This window comes from Sebastes fasciatus, chromosome 4 (genome assembly GCF_043250625.1).
Source record: "Sebastes fasciatus isolate fSebFas1 chromosome 4, fSebFas1.pri, whole genome shotgun sequence".
NCBI lineage: Eukaryota > Metazoa > Chordata > Actinopteri > Perciformes > Sebastidae > Sebastes > Sebastes fasciatus.
In genome coordinates this window covers 14,596,034-14,612,782 of record NC_133798.1, presented here as the reverse complement: position 1 = coordinate 14,612,782, position 16,749 = coordinate 14,596,034, and the positions used below count along the sequence as shown (strand labels likewise).

Sequence of the window (16,749 nt, the reverse complement as noted above, 5' to 3'; positions counted from 1 at the left end):
TATAACATGTCTGAAGAAAATGTTGATATTCCCATCTTCTTAATCCTTTTCCTCTGTCGTTATGCCTTTGCATTTACTGCAATATGTTACCCACTTGCTAGCTTGCTAAATTGTTAGCCTCTGTGACTTCTAGACGCGGACAGTAACGTTAATATTGCTGTTGCTTAGATAAGATAAGATAAGATGAACCTTTATTAATCCCCGGGGGGAAATTCAGGTGTCAAAGCAGCAAAGTGCAGATACAGAGGTACAGGTGTACAAAAAGATTATAAAACAATGAATAGAAATACAGAATATACATAGTGAATGAACATAGTGAATTAACATAGTGAATGGACATAGCGTGTCTCACAACCTAACCACTTGAAAGCCAAGCAGATCGTGTACACAACTTCCCATGTTGTAAACAGGAGCTCACGAGTTTAATTTGAAGGCACCAACAATTCAGCCATTGTATATTATTATAGCAATCTTTGTGAAACAAATAAATAACTCAAAGCTACATTCCAGTAAGGGATCATTATGACCAAATATAATCATCAGCACAATATAACGCTAATCCATCATCTGCAACCGTTTATCGCGGAGGGGCTGGAGCTGGAGCAGCTGATTCCAGCTGACATTGGGCGAAGGCGGGGTACATCCTGGACAAGTCGCCAAACTATCGCAGGGCACATAGAGACAGACAACCATTCACACCTACGGGCAATTTAGAATCAACAATTAACCTAACCTGCTTATCTTTGGACTGTGGGAGGAAGCCGGAGTACCCGGAGACGCTGGGAGAACATGCAAACTCCACACAGAAGGGCCCCAAGCCGGATTTAAAACTGCAACCCTCTTGCTGTGAGGTGCCAGTGCTAACCACTGCACCACCGTGCAGCCCAATATGTAATGCTAATTTGCATGAAAAATAATCTGTCTTTGTTGATGTTGATGTCGTTTTTTTTGTTCTTTTTCTGCACCACTGGGACTGTACTGGCTCATTGTTATGATTGCAGCGTCTCCTTTAAAAAAAGCCGGACTGTCCCTTTGATCCGCCGATCACAACGTTGACGTCACCCAGTTATTGACAAAAATATCAGGTTATTGACAAAAAATATCAGGTTATTGACAAAAAATATCAGGTTATTGACAAAAAATATTTTTTATTGACAAAAAATATCAGATTATTGACTAAAAATATAATCATCAGCACAATATAACGCTAATTTGCTTAAAAAAGTAATCTGTCTTTGTTGATGTTGTTTTTTTTGTTCTTTTTTGCACCACTGGGACTGTACTGGCTCATTGTTATGATTGCAGCGTCTCCTTTAAAAAAAGCCGGACTGTCCCTTTAATCCGCGGATCACAACGTTGACGTCACCCAGTCCCTGAGCCCTCTGCGCTGATTGGCTGGAGGTGACGTCAACCTCATATTTTTTTTCTCCCTACTGAACCATGACCTCATCGCTTTAGTTCAAGAAAGTGCTAAAGTGCACCTTCTGTAACCCCCCTCCTCCTCCCCCTCCACACACACACACACGCACACACAGTAGTACTCGTTTAGCCGTTACCTATAGCCTAGCAACGCTCCTCTACCAGTCTAACGGCTGTAGGAGAGCGGTTTGTAGCCTGCTGTCACTTCGCTCTCATGTCTCGGTTGTCTCCGGTGCTGTCAGCCGCTGTCAGCCGCACCGTGCCCCGCCACACAGACAGGTAAACACCGCTGAAACACCATGAAGACCCCGCTGCCTCACACATACATGGAGGACAGCTGAATAACACACAGGAGCTGCGTGGAGGTGAGTGTTCATTAGTAGTAGAAGTGTTGTTAAGAAGAAGTGCGTTGCTGGTTGCTACGCACAGAGCTAGCTTTATACGTTAGCAACGGTTGCTATCTGTGCTCGTGCCCCCCACCACCAACCACCAACCACCCCCCCCCCCCCCCCCGCGCTGCTGCTGCTGCGGCGAGTCTGTCAGCGCGCACTCCCCCTTTATGTGCGCGCCCGTCTTATTATAGGGAATTAAACCCGTCCAGGCTGATGCTTTTATTTTGACAAACTCGTTTACCGTGCAATATTTGAAGGTAGGTAATATATTTTATATAAATATATATATATATATATTGTGTTTAATTTAATCATCTCATCTTCAATGGTTTCATTATTCGCATGCGGACATATCCACGCGTCATAACAACACTATAAGGCAGGTTTCCCCACTCAAACAACAAGAACCTTTTTCCATAAACGTGTATTTTTAACATACTTTATGTTATTTATGCAGCGTTTTATCAAGGCAATGGCCGATGTCCGCATTGTGTTCTATTCTTATTTCTAATCTAGGTCGGTTTATTATAGTGCGCTATACCACCGATCATCCTCCATCATCATTATTATCAAACAGGCCACATAGCCTGTATTTCTTTGTGTCTTTATTATCCCAATATTTGAGAATATGCAGTTTTTGGATGAATGGATTTTCCTAATTTTTTGTTTATGTTTTTTTGTTTATTTTTTTGTTTGTTTATTTGTTTTGCACAATTTAAGACTATACAACATAACAAAAAAAAGAAAGAATAATATACAGTGCAGGAAGAGGCAAAAAAAACAATGGGCTTATCTGAAGCCTCCACCTTTAGAGACAACATTAATATAAAGAAATAATATGACTACATAATAGTGATAACACTATGCACTATTTATAGGCCATACAGTGTATTTTCTGTCAGGTATTATTTGCATCAGTATCCATGTCGTGATTATTGTTATGGTAGAGTCCGGGGTAGTCCCAGCTTGTTATATGACCCTGCAGCCTACTGTGAGAGTATTGATTAGAGGGCACCAGAAGGCTTTATACCTGGTTATGTTGTTTACTGTATGATGATGCTTCTGCTCCACCAGGGCTCCTCCGACCAGGGATTGATTTATCCAAATTACATGATAACAGCACCACTCATGTATGCCATTTCTGTGTTACACACACTCCAGGCCTGTCACTCTACTAACCCTATTTGTGACCAACACATTTATTATTTACGCCCAGCTGCTCGAATATATTACTATCAACCACATATAGTAGGCATTCATAAATAAGTGTTTAGATCAAATTTAAGATGAGTTGCAGCTGCTATCAGGATCCTCAGTTCACTCAACTAGAGCTGGGACAATAAATCAATTAGTCTATTGACAGAAAATTGATTTGCAACTATTTTGACAATTGATTAACCGTGAACTGTTTTCCCCCCTAGAAACTAACAAAATATTCTAGTTCCAGCTTATCTCTTGTGAGGATTTGCTGGCTGTCTTTGTCTTGTGTGATAGTAAACTAAATATATTTGGGTTTTGGACTGCTAGTCAGACAAAACAGGCCGTTTTAACACAGCACCTTGAGTTTGAGGAAACATTTTTCACTATTTTCAGACCTTTTATAGACCAAGCGATTAATCTATTAGTCAAGAAAAATAGGGATGCACTGATACAGATACCGACGCAAATAGCTCGATCAGATATCGGTGACGATGGAGCCAATCTATTCAATTAAATTTTATGTTTAAATACATTATATACTGGAGTATTAATTACTGTTTAAATATTGACCAATTTGTTGCTGCATTTAAAAGGTTTACACCTGAATGTGATTCCTGTTCATTTTGAAGATTTCTTACCAGTTCTTATTTTAATAATAAATAACAATTCAGTAAATGTATATCTATGTATTTAGCAATATTAAAGCCTGATGTTGCCTTACACATAAAAGAATGATCCCAGTCACGTCCACACAGTGAGGCATACAGCTTATAAATTAAACACGGGTATTGGATCGGTACTCGATATCGGCCGATACCCAAAGCCCAGGTAACGCTATTGGTATCGGGACTGAAAAAGTCAGATCGGTGCATCCCTAAAGAAAACAACAGATTAAATGATAATGAAAATATTTTTTGTTGTTGCAGTTCTATACTCAAGGTTATTTTCCTTCATTTCAAAGAAATATCACCTTATCTGTATAGAAATCAGATAATGTAACGCAAAGCTGTCAGGAAATAGGTTAGAAATACTCATAGATATAAAACATATAAAACTGTTTTGTATTCTTATTGGACTAGTTCTAGTTACCTAATAACGAATCCTGCAGTTTTTTTAAGGCATGTCCGCATACCCAAACGTGATCTGTAATTGTTGTTATTAAATTCTCCACTACAAACTGGTGACCGTGTAATCCTCCAGCAGCCTTGTGTTGATGGTGTCTGGTGGCTTGAATACCTGCAGAGTACATTGTTGTGGTCACATATAGCCAAAAGAATCAGTGTGTAAACACACGCAGATGTAAGCTTTTAGTTCACGAGAAAGAGCCTGCGTCACAGAGTAAAGGGCAATGAGATGCTCTGATGATGTCATTGTTTGTGGTCTAAACAAACATTTCATGTCTCTCATTGAATGAATGGAAGAGCCAGCTTTTATATCAGTCTACTCGAGGCTGTGGCCACAGGTGACGTTATGCAGGGAGTTAATGAATAACCGGTCCGGGGTGGTATTACATCAGCGTTGGTTGCCCTCCAGTTGCTTTCTTTGTGTTTGCCTCTCTCACTGATGTCTGATATGGCAGTCTATCTATGATATGGCACTATTGAGCCATCATCATGCTTAGCTCAGGTTTTTTTTATGAATATGTCTGCATGGTTTATCCATTTTATGGAGATAAATTTACTTCCCCAACTTTGTTTTACTGCCCTATTACAAAGGAGCTTTTTTTTCATTATCAGTCTTTTGTTATCAGCTGTAAAGAGAGTGACAGTAAAGCCTGTTGATGATTTGTGCGCCTGTATTCTTAGAAAAAGTTTTTTTTACAGCAGGTTAGACATGAGAATGGCACGGTTATACTTGCGTCATACTTTTTCTGTGGTTAGATGTGTAAGCTCTGTATAAATCCATGTGCTTAGTGTTCATGGTTCTCGGGCTTTTGATGAACTGGAAGTTCCAGTACTTTTTGAAGCACTGTACGTACATTCACATATTCAACTTCCCCAACTAGATTTGAAATATCCTTCAAAATGAACCTGTTGATCCGGTTCTTTTGCCTTCAGCCTCGTCAAGGTGTAACCGCATTACTTCATCTTTAAGGTGCACATCCTCGTTCGCCTACATCTTTGGACATGTGCACATGTTTGCACGTGGACTACGTTTTTGGAATAACAGTCAGAACAAGGATGTTGTTTTTCAAGCAGCTCAGGACAGATATAGAAAAAAAAAATTATGCTAATAAATTTGCTGTCTCAGACTAGAGTAGAACGGGTCAGACCGAACCAGCAGAGAACAAATCTCTTGATAACTATCAATGTAGTCATACAGCTAAAGTTGTGAGAATCTCTTTTTATAAGTCTTCTCTTGTATCCTGATCCAGCATCAGCACCAGTAGCATCACCATCTCCATCTCCATCACCATCACCACCACCCTCCCCGTGCCCCCTGCTCACTCCAACCGGGCTGTTTCTATGGCAACAACAGAATCTGCTCCGGGCCTGTACACGCTGTCTCTGCTTTCTCTCCTCTCGGCTTGTTTTCCTCTGTTCAGCCAGAGCCTCACAGCGAGCTCCTGGCTGCTGCCTATTTTAGTGCGAGGAGCTTTGTTTGTTTTTGCTCCTGATAGGGGAAGAAAGATGGTTTTGCATAAGGGGTCGCGTTGTTGTTGTTATGCTGAGTAAGCGCACTGAGGTTCGTGCTCCCTCTCTGTATCATTTATAATCCCCCCCCTTTCCATATTCTGATGTTTTTTGTCTCTATCTTTCTCTCTGTGTCCTTTCCTTTGACTTTCTCCTATTCTCTTCATTCCCATCCTTGTCCACACAAACAGGGTCCACTGACAGCGAGGCTACCGTAGGACGATTGTCTCGCGGCGTAGAAAGATGCAGAGCGCCACTCTCTCCCTCTCACTACCACGCCACACATGTAAACCTGCACACTCCTCCCCTCCCCGTCCCCGTTCACTGCACAAGAGCAAGAAAGAGAGTGATAGAGGAGGAAGGAGGGATTCAGAGAGGAAAAAGTGAGAGAGAGGCTGGGCGGGTGGTGGTGGGAGAGCAGTCGCCATTAGACATATGCAGCGTCAGATGTTGTGCTCAGCAGCGGCAAGGGAAACAGAAAAAGAGAGAGAAAGATTCACACCCCTGCCTGGAAGCTGTGGTGTTAGCTGCTCGGCTAAAGGGCTCGGCGCCATATAAGGTATGATATAACAGGTGATGGGGCAGGTCGTAATGTAGCATGTAGTAGGGCAGCGCTGGCGTTGCAGCAAGGCTTAATATTCCTGCAGAATGGCTGCTGGGGTGCACATTGTGGGAAAAGTGGGGAATGTTTCAGTATGTGTGTGTCGCTGCAGGTCACAAAACTGTGCTTTGCTTAAAGCGTTAATGCAGAAACCTGCATCCAGTCATCACGATGAGACAGACAGACAGACAGATTAGATCAGATTAGCTGGATTAGACGTATTTGTCTGTGTTGCTTTCTTAAGATACACTACGCTGCATTGTGTTTGTGCAGAGTATTATACTTTCAGTCTTCATTGACTGACTTTACTATCCTATATTTTATTTAACCAAGATATGTTGTGCCTTGTTTGTGTCTGCAAACCCAGTGTAGCTACTTTCTGCGACAGCAGGCTGTGTGTTTACAGTGCAGGCAGTTGCTGCTGTCTATCTAGATGTTCTTCCATGTTCCTGTGCTGCTGCTCTTGCATCAGGCAGGTTGCCAAGCAGCAACAGCACGTGTACATGTATGTTCAGACTTGGCCAGCAGCCTATAGGAGATATAATAGGCCTCCGTGTGGGTGACGGGAAAATGATTTATTTTGTTGATCTGTAGTGGAATGATGCATGACATTTGCTGTTATGAACGACACTGCAACACATCTCATGTCATTTTGTACTCCACATCCACGTCTTAAGTTTGGTGCAGTCGTCTGCAAGTTAGTTTACGAGTGTTGCCGATTTCTCCTTCCCGTCTCAGCTTCTCCCTTTATGTGTCTCTTTCTTTTCATCTCTTTCCTCCTTGCTCCATCTTCACAATCATCCCCTCCCTTACCTTGAGCTGGCTGAGTTGCTAGGCTGGAGAGATCCTCACTGAATAACATCCTTTGCTACACACCCACCCCCCCTCCTCTCTCTCTCTCTCTCTCTCTCCCTCTCTCTCCACGGCGGCGGTGTCAGAACAGAGGTGAAAAGTTGCAGAGCTGCCTGGACGTCTTCCCAAGACACTACCGATCAGTAGACACAGTTTCTCTACATTTCCTCTCTCTCAGTCTCTGTTTTCTCGCCCACCTTCTCACCACTGTTCTGCTTCACATAGACAGTTCTCTTCTGCTTCTATTAGCATAACATGACTCCTTATTTTTATTGTTTACTGTTTTTTTTTCCATTTCCCCTCTTTAATTTAGGAATATGTTGCTGATATGACTAATTTCATGCCAAGGCTGTTGTGTTTTTCTACTTTATCTCCCTCCGCTATCTGTTTCTACACCGCTACTCTCCCTTTTCAGCCGAGGTTTAAACCTCCATTTAGGCTTTGGGGTAAATGAGAGGAGGCCCATTCATTTTTCATGACACCATGTGCCCCGTAGATGAATAAAACAACGCGACTGCATTCACATTCTGACCTTCTCACTTGTCGCATGACACCTGGTTAACCAAGGAACTGCTCCTCAATCTACACAGAGTTTCTGTTTATATGTTGAAAAGAATGACACTGTTTTTTTTGTAATGGTCATGTGTCGCCTCGCACACTATTTTCCTCACACGCAGCCAATGATCACTCAACCCCGATAAATGATTGCATGTGTGTGCGTATCATGTTAAATGTAGGTGAATGTGAGCAGGGGGGATATCAGAGTGATTAGTAGTGATAGGTAGGAGGAGGCAGTTCATCAAGTTTATGGACGGCTCTCTGGAACACACACACGCACACACATACACAGGATGTCACACGGGCCGTTTTGCCTGTGTCCAGACCTGCTCTCTGAAATCCCCTGGCTTAATTTATCTCACGCCCTCAGTTTCCTGTTTCATGAGCTACCAAGAGACCCTCGATCAACAACAACCCACCCTCACACACACTTATGCAGGCGCGCGCACACTCACACGCGTTTTATTGTTGTGCATGTCTATCTTAAGTCTTTGGCTTTGTGTTTGGGTGTGTGATATTCCTTCAGATCTCGGGACTGATAAATCCCAGCGGATCCAGTTGGCTTTTCAGCCTATAAATAACTTTTATATTTGTGTTTAGCATTGTAGCTATTTTTATATTCAAGGTGCTCAAAGTCTGCCAGTAAAAGATAATACAGTGCATAAAAATACAATGTGCACTTGTGTGTGGTTCGGAAATTAATACAACATAAATCCTGTCATCGTCGCTTAGGAGCGAATGATTTTATTTGTTGCACTGGCGTGAAGCTTCTCTCCTTGTCTCCTCTTTTTCAGGCACCATGGATCTCTCAGCGCCTGCTCCAGTGGCAGCCCTCGTCCACTGACCTCACCTCCTCCTCTTCCTCCCCATCTCTTCCTCCACCTTTCCCTCTCTCTCATCTACCCCCTCTTCCTCCACGCCCCATCCCGTACTCCTCCGTGTCCTCTGTGACCACTCCGCCCATCCTACATCATGGCAGGGGAGAAAGGGCCGACTAAGCGAAGCGCCATGGACATCAAGCGACTGGCGAGCCTCATCCAGAGAGGAACGGGCCGCTTGCTGGTGATTGACAGCAGGACGTTTTCTGAGTACAATGCGTCGCACGTGCAAGGTGCGGTCAACGTCTGCTGCTCCAAGCTGGTGAAGAGGCGACTGCAGCAGGACAAGGTGTCAGTCACTGAGCTGCTGCAACCGAACGGCAAGGTGAAGGTAAGCAGATCTGACAGGCTGATGCTTTTTGTGTGGTAGGATGTGATGCCAGTGATTAGAGAGCCTTTCCTTTAAAGTGTCTGTGTGGCAAGCTTTCACCTTGCTTAACAGAACAAGACACTCATTTTAATAATCTGGCACATAATCCATGTAAAATGGCAAATCGTCATTTTTACTTCTTGGTTTTTGCACAAATTAAACAACCAAAGTGTTAATTAGTGAGCTTTGGCGCTTCCCCATGTTTCCAGTCTTTCTGCTAAGTTAAGTGGCTGCTGGTTGTACAGTAGAGCTGTCAAAATTTGCCAAAAATTACGCTCAATATTTAATGTAAAAAAACACATAGGTTCGAACTATCTATTTTTGCACATTATGTTCATGACACCGTGTCCTAACTGGCTGCACTGCGCAGCATGACACGCAGAACTTTTATCAGACTCCTGGTTTCTATTTATTCCTGTCGCTCGTTTTGAAAGCACCGCAATGGACGAGGAATGGCTGGTGAAGTTGAAATGAGGAGGTATCTATAAGATACCTCCTCATTTCACTACAGAAATAAAAACAGAGGTAGATCGCCTGAAAGTTTCCTACTTGCGAATCGAATATTCATTTTCACATTTGAATATCATTTTTTTGTCAATTCGAATATATATTCGAATTTAGAATATTTGTTGACAGCCCTAGCTAGTTGTAGCCTTATATTGACTGCACGGACATGAGAATGATGATATTCTCCTGTAATTCTCCATCCAAATGCAAATACTGTATGTGCTATTCCAAAATGTACAGTTTTTGCAGTTCAAGTTTCAGCAGGAATCCATTGATATTATGACTCAAGACAAGATTTTGATATCTGTCATTTTTTAAATGTGGTGTTTTGTGTGTTAAGTAAATTCCCTTATCAACAGACCAACAACACCCAGTTAAAAATCTGATCATTCGACTTTAAATGCATGGGTTGTAGTAGATTTTGGGGATTTACAAGATTTTCCTGTGACATACTTACAACAAGTTGGGGTAGTAGGAACAGAGACTTTCCTTAAACCAGAGGTCTCACATTGAAGTTCCCATGTCAACAATTGTTCACCCTGCTGAAGTGTCTTTGAGCAATGCCTCCCTAACATCTCAGAATATTTCCAGCAGCCTCACCCATGTACCGTTGTGGTTCCAGATCGGCCTCCTCTGTGCTTCAGCCCAAGCCTGCACCACATCAGTGGGTGCTATATTTGGCGGGCGTACTGTAGGTTTGTTGCTTATCAGTGGCCCTGAAATCGGATCCTCCCGTTTTCCATGACTTCTCCTCTGAATATGACAGCCTCTTTTCCATGGCCTGTCCACCCGTGGCACGCTGACTCCTGTATTTTTAGTCGCTGTGTGAAACTGAAGGAACTCTGAGAGGGGAAACCTCAGCGGGAGGGGAGGGCGGGAGATGTTTGTGTGTTTTATATGTGTGGGATGTGCCCTCATGAAGTATGCGCGTGCAAACAGACATCACCCAACAGTTTTACACGATTGGACAAACACATCAACAAAGCTGCGGAGATGGTAGATGAGATTCCTCTTCCTCGCTGCACTCACTCTGTTATTTTTAGGTTTACATTTAACTTTTAAACACGCTACGCCCAACGCAATAAAACACTGATTCATAGAGGCCGATGACACATAACAGGTGATAGAATTTTTTTTTCTTGGGTGTGACACATTGGGCTCGAATGGCAACATAAACTGCTTTTGTTGTTTGACTTCCTGGTAGCCAGGAGTCTGAGCTGTAACGCATCTCAGTCTGTTAAACCTACAGTAGTTATGAATATGATTTATGACCTGCTACCATTTTATGGCCTTTATATACTGCATCAGTCCTGGAGTTGTAGTGAACAAACTGACTCTGTATTTCCATTTTGTGCACAGTTAAAGAACTTTAATCGCCAAAAAGCACGCCCCGTCCACCAAATGGCAAATAATTATACATTATTGCTTGAGATTATTGCTCTGCCGCTCCTTGTTGGATTACACTTCATGCTTGTAGGTGACTGACACTTTCCTCATGGTCAGATGGTAAAATGAAGGAGAACTGTGGATTATTGTTACTTTCTCACGTCAAATGACCTTCGGTTCAGCTAATAGCGTCCGTATAATTGGTACATTGGCTGCGAGTCCCCGTGCGCCTGCTGTTTCTCACCGACTCTCTGTTATACCAATTAGTTTCAATTCAGCTTTACTGCGAGGGCTTCTGGCAGTTGAATCCACATACCTTTCTTCTCACTCAAAGTGTGCCACTATTAACTGGACAAGGATCTTGTGTAGCACTTCTTGCATTGGTGCATTCTGCCAGCCTGAGTTACACGTACCTGGATACAAAAGATGCTGCTAAGCCTGAAAGCCACACGGGAAATCCTGCAAGAATGTGTGATCATCCCGACCAAAAAGATCCAGTTTTGCTCAGTTTTATTTTTGGGTGGTGATGATGCATGACCTACTGTTGTAGTCTACGGATTTAGATAGAAACAAGAACAAAAGAAAAGCTGGAGATGTTAAAAAAGCTGCAGCTGGAGAGCTGTGAAATGAGAGGTTTTGTTTTTTCTTGAGTGTGTCTCTATGCTATTGGTTCCATCTCTGTGTGGGGCCCTGTGGTTGGCAGCTCTCACACTGTGGCACCCCATAGAGCCGTGCTTCCTCCTGATTTCTCTCACTTTCAATCTCGTGACAGCTCTGTCTGTCCGTCTGTCCGTCTCCCACAACCACAGCCTGCAGCTTCCCATCACCGACCCACGCCTTCATCATTTATTCCTTCCTCCTCTCCCTATATCTCGTGTTGCCCCATGGCTGGTTTGTTATTATCCATTCCCCACCCCCAGTAAAGAGGATAAGGCTTGCGATTAATGCTAGGCTGGATAAAGCTGGAACTAGCCGTGTGAGAGAGGAGGGCCCGACGGACCCAGACTCTTTTGTTATTGGCTAAGCATGACATCATCCCTTTTGTGCGGCCACTGGCAGGCCGCGGGCTGGGCACGTGCAGACGGGCTGTGCGGTGTTAAAGCCGGCTCCCAGCTAACCCCTCACACACACACACACACACATACAAACACCATCCTCTCCTACCCCCCACATGGCTCTGAGCATCGCCAGGAGCCGCCTCAGCCAGCCAAGACAGCAAAGGACACCATTGTGGCTCTTTGTTGGGGAAGTGAATGCAGGAAGCGGGAGAGCAGCACTGAGGGTATTCATGGTTGGGCTGCTGCCTCCGCCTCCTCCCTGGCTGCCTCCCGCCTCACATCCCATTGAGCACTAATAGCCTGCATCCCCCAAGGCGCTGCACTCACCCTCTTTCATAGAGGCTCCCAACGCTTCAGTTAACTGAGCTGAATGAACATCTATGACCAGCGCAGTGGCAATCAAAATGGTGTCCTCTTTCTTCTCCCTTTCACATCCCATCCCTCCATAACCTCTTTATTAATGCTCACTATTAATGTAGGTCAGAGAGAGCTGGATACAGTAGGCTAGGTGGTGGTGGACCTCTGCTGGGTTAGGGATGGCACAGGCTTAGTCGGGGACGGGGCTTCCTCGTGCCTGTTCTGACAGGCTGGAGGGCAGGCGGCTGGTTTCTTGGCTTAAGCCCGGCTAATCCCTGCTGCTGTGACGGGGACAGGCGGCCAGGCAGGCCTGACAGATGGACCAGAGGTTTTCACCACCAGCAGCCAGCCTCGGGAAGCACCCTTTCTCCTGTATATGCAGCCACGGAGGCCAATGGGACCTTGAGTAGTAGAGAGAATACAGCAGCAGCCTACTCAAAGAGAGTCATATTTATAATCACAATTTAGCATGTTTCAAGTCTTTTGTAGTTTTTGTGAGAGAGACAAATAGAGCCATAAATGTGGCCGTGATTCAGCATTTTTAATGTAAAGTCAAAAATCAGCTTGATCCGACGGTCGATTGTGGTATCAGCCAGATGTGACTGATCCACATTTAAAACCTCTTTAATAGGGCTGTCAAAGTTAACATGATAATAACGCCGTAACGCAAATTTGTTTTAACGCCAATATTTCTTTAACGCATTAACGCAGCTTGTGATTTTTAGGTTGTTGCGGGCTCTGCTAGAGTGAAGATACCGGTATCATATGAAACTAGAAAACTAGAAAAAATATCTGGACAGAATAAAGATAAATAACGCTCCAAACTTACGCTACATTTTGGCGAGGACAAACTGACATGGCCATTTTCAAAGGGGTCCCTTGACCTCTGACCTCAAGATATGTGAATGAAAATGGGTTCTATGGGTACCCACGAGTCTCCCCTTTACAGACATGCCCACTTTATGATAATCACATGCAGTTTTGGGCAAGTCATAGTCAAGTCAGCACACTGACACACTGACAGCTAGTGTTGCCTGTTGGGCTTGAGTTTGCCATGTTATGATTTGAGCATATGATTTATGCTAAATGCAGTACCTGTGAGGATTTCTGGACAATATTTGTCATTGTTTTGTGTTGTTAATTGATTTCCAATAATAAATATATACATACATTTGCATAAAGCAGCATATTTGCCCACTCCCATGTTTATAAGAATAATTAATTATTAATTAAATAATTACGATTAATTTTCAATTTTAATTGCGATTAACTATGGACAATCATGCAATTAATCGCAATTAAATATTTGAATTGATTGACAGCCCTAGTTTTTAAACATTTTTAATTTTAATGTTTGTCAGTGTCCATGTAAAATTTTGTGTTTCCACTAATAAAAATCGTATTACAATGAGTTCCAAGCAGTGTGGTGTACAGATTTTAAATTTGGGATAAAGAGAGTATTTGTATCAGATTGTGAATCGGCCTGATATTAATTGGATCGGTGCATATTATTTTACTTGATAACTGATCTTTTGGGTTGGTAAATCGATGACACTGATTTAGCTTTGACTCAATTAGTCAACGACAATCAACAATCAGATTGACCGAAAATTAATCAACAACAATATTTGAAAAGCAAATAATCATTATTAATTTATCAAGAAAAACATAATATTTCGGGGCTCTTCAAATGTTATGATTTGCTGCTTTTTCTGTTTTGTCAAACTGTAAAGTGAATACTTTTAATTTCTATACTGCTTGTTGCTGCAATTTTAACTGAACACTAGCTGAGAGAAGTTGTGATACGTGGCATTTCAAACTATTTTCTGTTGTTTTACTGTATAAACCAAAAGATAAATAAACAACAGATTAATATGTAATAAAGATAATTTTTAGTTGCAGCCATAATCTTACGGCTTGCCGTTTGTATCATGCGTTCATTATATGCACTATTGTTTACAGTAAAGTCCCGCACCTGTAATTACACAATTATGTCTGCAAGTGTTGTGGTGCCAACATATTAGTCATGATGATGATAATAAACAGTAGCACAATTATTGTTGTTTGGTATAATGGCAACGCAGCAATAAAGAGAGCCAGGCGATGGTTCTGTGATCTCGTCTGTGATCTTAATTGGTAGGATCGGCTGAGTCCCCTGCTGCCGAGCACAGGGGGAGACCGCACGTGACCAACTAATGCATTTATGCAACGAAGAAGATCCCCCATCAATTCCACTTATGACGCACCATATGTTGTGTTTATCTTCTTCGCAAGGCTGTAATGATACTTGATGGGAAATACGTGGATCATTTTGAAGAATCAAGGGCGAGTATTCCTGAGGTTGTGTAAGAATAAACTTGCCTGTTATTTAAGTGCCAGACACAGGGAAAAGACCCTGGTAATGTCTTTGGAAAACACCGTACAGTTTTCATAATAGTATTGTTCTGTACCAAGACGTTTCCAGTAACTACAACATTTCAAAATGAGGGACAAAAACATGAGCGTTTCATGTGTCATCTGTCTTGACAGCAGCAGCAGAACTGAGAACTTAGTCGGTGACTCACCGCGTGGATTGTTTCCCAGAGTACCCAGAGGGCAAACTCTGGGATTTTTTTTGTATGTTTCATTCACATTTTTCCCTTTGCCAAGTTCAAACAAAGACGCTTTAGCTGTCGGTGGTTTTTCTACAGAGCCGGATATGTCATGTGTTTGCTTTGATGAGGTCATGGCATGAATCATTGTTTGCTTTAAAGATCCTACTGTTTGACATAGACACACACCGCGAAGAAGGAGTAACATTTATGTTAAAATAGACTTTTAGTTCATGGACGTAAACGAAAGATGGAGGGAGTGATTCACAGATGTTTTGAAATGTGGCTTTTATTGTATGCAAATTGAGGAGGATGACTTGGTATAACCGGATCTACAGCATGCATGTGCTCTTTGTAGACACCAGTTTAGTCAGAGACATGTGTAGACAGTGTAAGTAAATGTCTCCAGACATTACTTACATCTGAATGTGTAACCTACAGTATTTGGGGCCTGGTGTGTGTGTGTGTGTATGTGTGTGTGTTAAAGGTACTGTGACATTCAGTGGTGTGAGGGTGTGACCAGATCAGGCAACCACATCTCTTAAACGATCAGTGATGACCTCACATTGCACATGCACAGAGTCATCAGGGACTTTCAACAGCCCTGCCACATTTTCACATCCTTGTCTGAAACCCTACACTGTATATAAAGATGGAGACTCCCCAAAAGTGAAGCCAAAATATCTTGATCGCCCCCTGGTGGCTGGCTGCAGTATAGGTCATAAGGTCTCGCTCCATGTTAGAGGATGGGAAATGGGCCTAACTAAAATTTCCAAGTACACACCAAACAAATGAACATGTTGTTTTGATCATAAATGTAGTTATAGAGACATTATGGTTAATCATTGTGTCTTTCTAGCTAAACAGCTACCGTGGTGCTAACGTAGCAGCTAGGTGGCTCACGCTAGCAAGCTGCAGCCGTGCTCGGCTCATGATTAGCTCGGTCGGGTGTGTGGGCTCCCGTGTACAGGATATTTTGTCTTTACTTTTGTACAGTGGGAGGAAGTGGAGATGAGTTGTCCATTTATATATACAGTCTATGTTTAATACTGTAATTTTGAGGACTTTCTACTGAGAACATTATTCCATAGGCCTTAAACTTAATCTAAATCCTAAACATAATGCCAAGTCTAAACACAAACCTGTTACCTAAACCCAGAACTACTTTGTATTTGGTCCTCACAAGGATAGAAGTACAAGAAATCTGTGACACACATATCACACCTACACAAGCATACATGGAAGTGGCAGCTGCCAGTGCCAGTCAATGACATCATCTGGCCCCGGGGGAGTATCTTTACAGCGGCGAGTGGTATATGTCACACCGTGTGTGGCGGAGTCTCAAACTGACAGATCAACTGCTAGGAGAGGTCACTGCTTGTTGCAGCAGGTCCTCTATTAGGTTGTAATGTACTGAAGTGTCAGGTGTTGAATGTTTTGGGAGCGCCCAACAACCATTAAGCCAGTTTGTAACCACATTGACATAATAAGCATGTAAAAATGTGCCTACAAATCAATCAATAATAAGTGAATGAAAGAGTGATTTGTACAGTGTTGACTGCAGACTTTTGCACACAGTGCCATCTTGTGCCTTCAAAATACACACTGTATTTTTTTTATTTATCTTAGGCTCCAAACAGCTTTATTTTCACAGTCTGAGCTGAAAACACTGTTTAGTTGAAGCGAGTTCATACTGCAGTTTACTGGTTTTCCGTGGGACATCCCAGAAAGGACGCACTGAGAGGACCCGGACTGCGCTTCAGGAATGCGGGGCCATTTTTAGACTGTTTGTGCTGATGTTGTGTCACAGGCCAGTTCACACACAAACACACATACTGTCCTGCTCAGCACTGACCTTGTCACTGGTCAGTGGCACTGTGCTGAGGTCAGGGGAAACCATGTTTTACTTTCTTACGCAAACTCTTACCATATTCCGGGGCTGTGTTT

General features: G+C 42.8%; 1 protein-coding gene across 3 annotated transcripts in view; it reads left to right on the top strand.

Annotated features, from left to right (window-relative positions):
- The first annotated feature begins 1,498 nt into the window (after positions 1–1,498).
- The window catches only part of dusp8a (dual specificity phosphatase 8a), a 48,939-nt gene continuing 33,688 nt past the window's right edge, over positions 1,499–16,749 (top strand). Inside the window, exons 1-2 of one of the 3 annotated variants that reach the window (XM_074632198.1) lie at positions 1,499–1,784; positions 8,450–8,864. In XM_074632198.1, the coding sequence (XP_074488299.1) occupies positions 8,628–8,864 (237 nt within the window). In that variant the 5' untranslated portion in view covers positions 1,499–1,784; positions 8,450–8,627. Of the gene's footprint in view, positions 1,785–1,920; positions 2,069–6,042; positions 6,204–8,449; positions 8,865–16,749 lie in introns of those variants that run through there. The other 2 variants (XM_074632199.1, XM_074632200.1) reach the window with 2 other exon arrangements.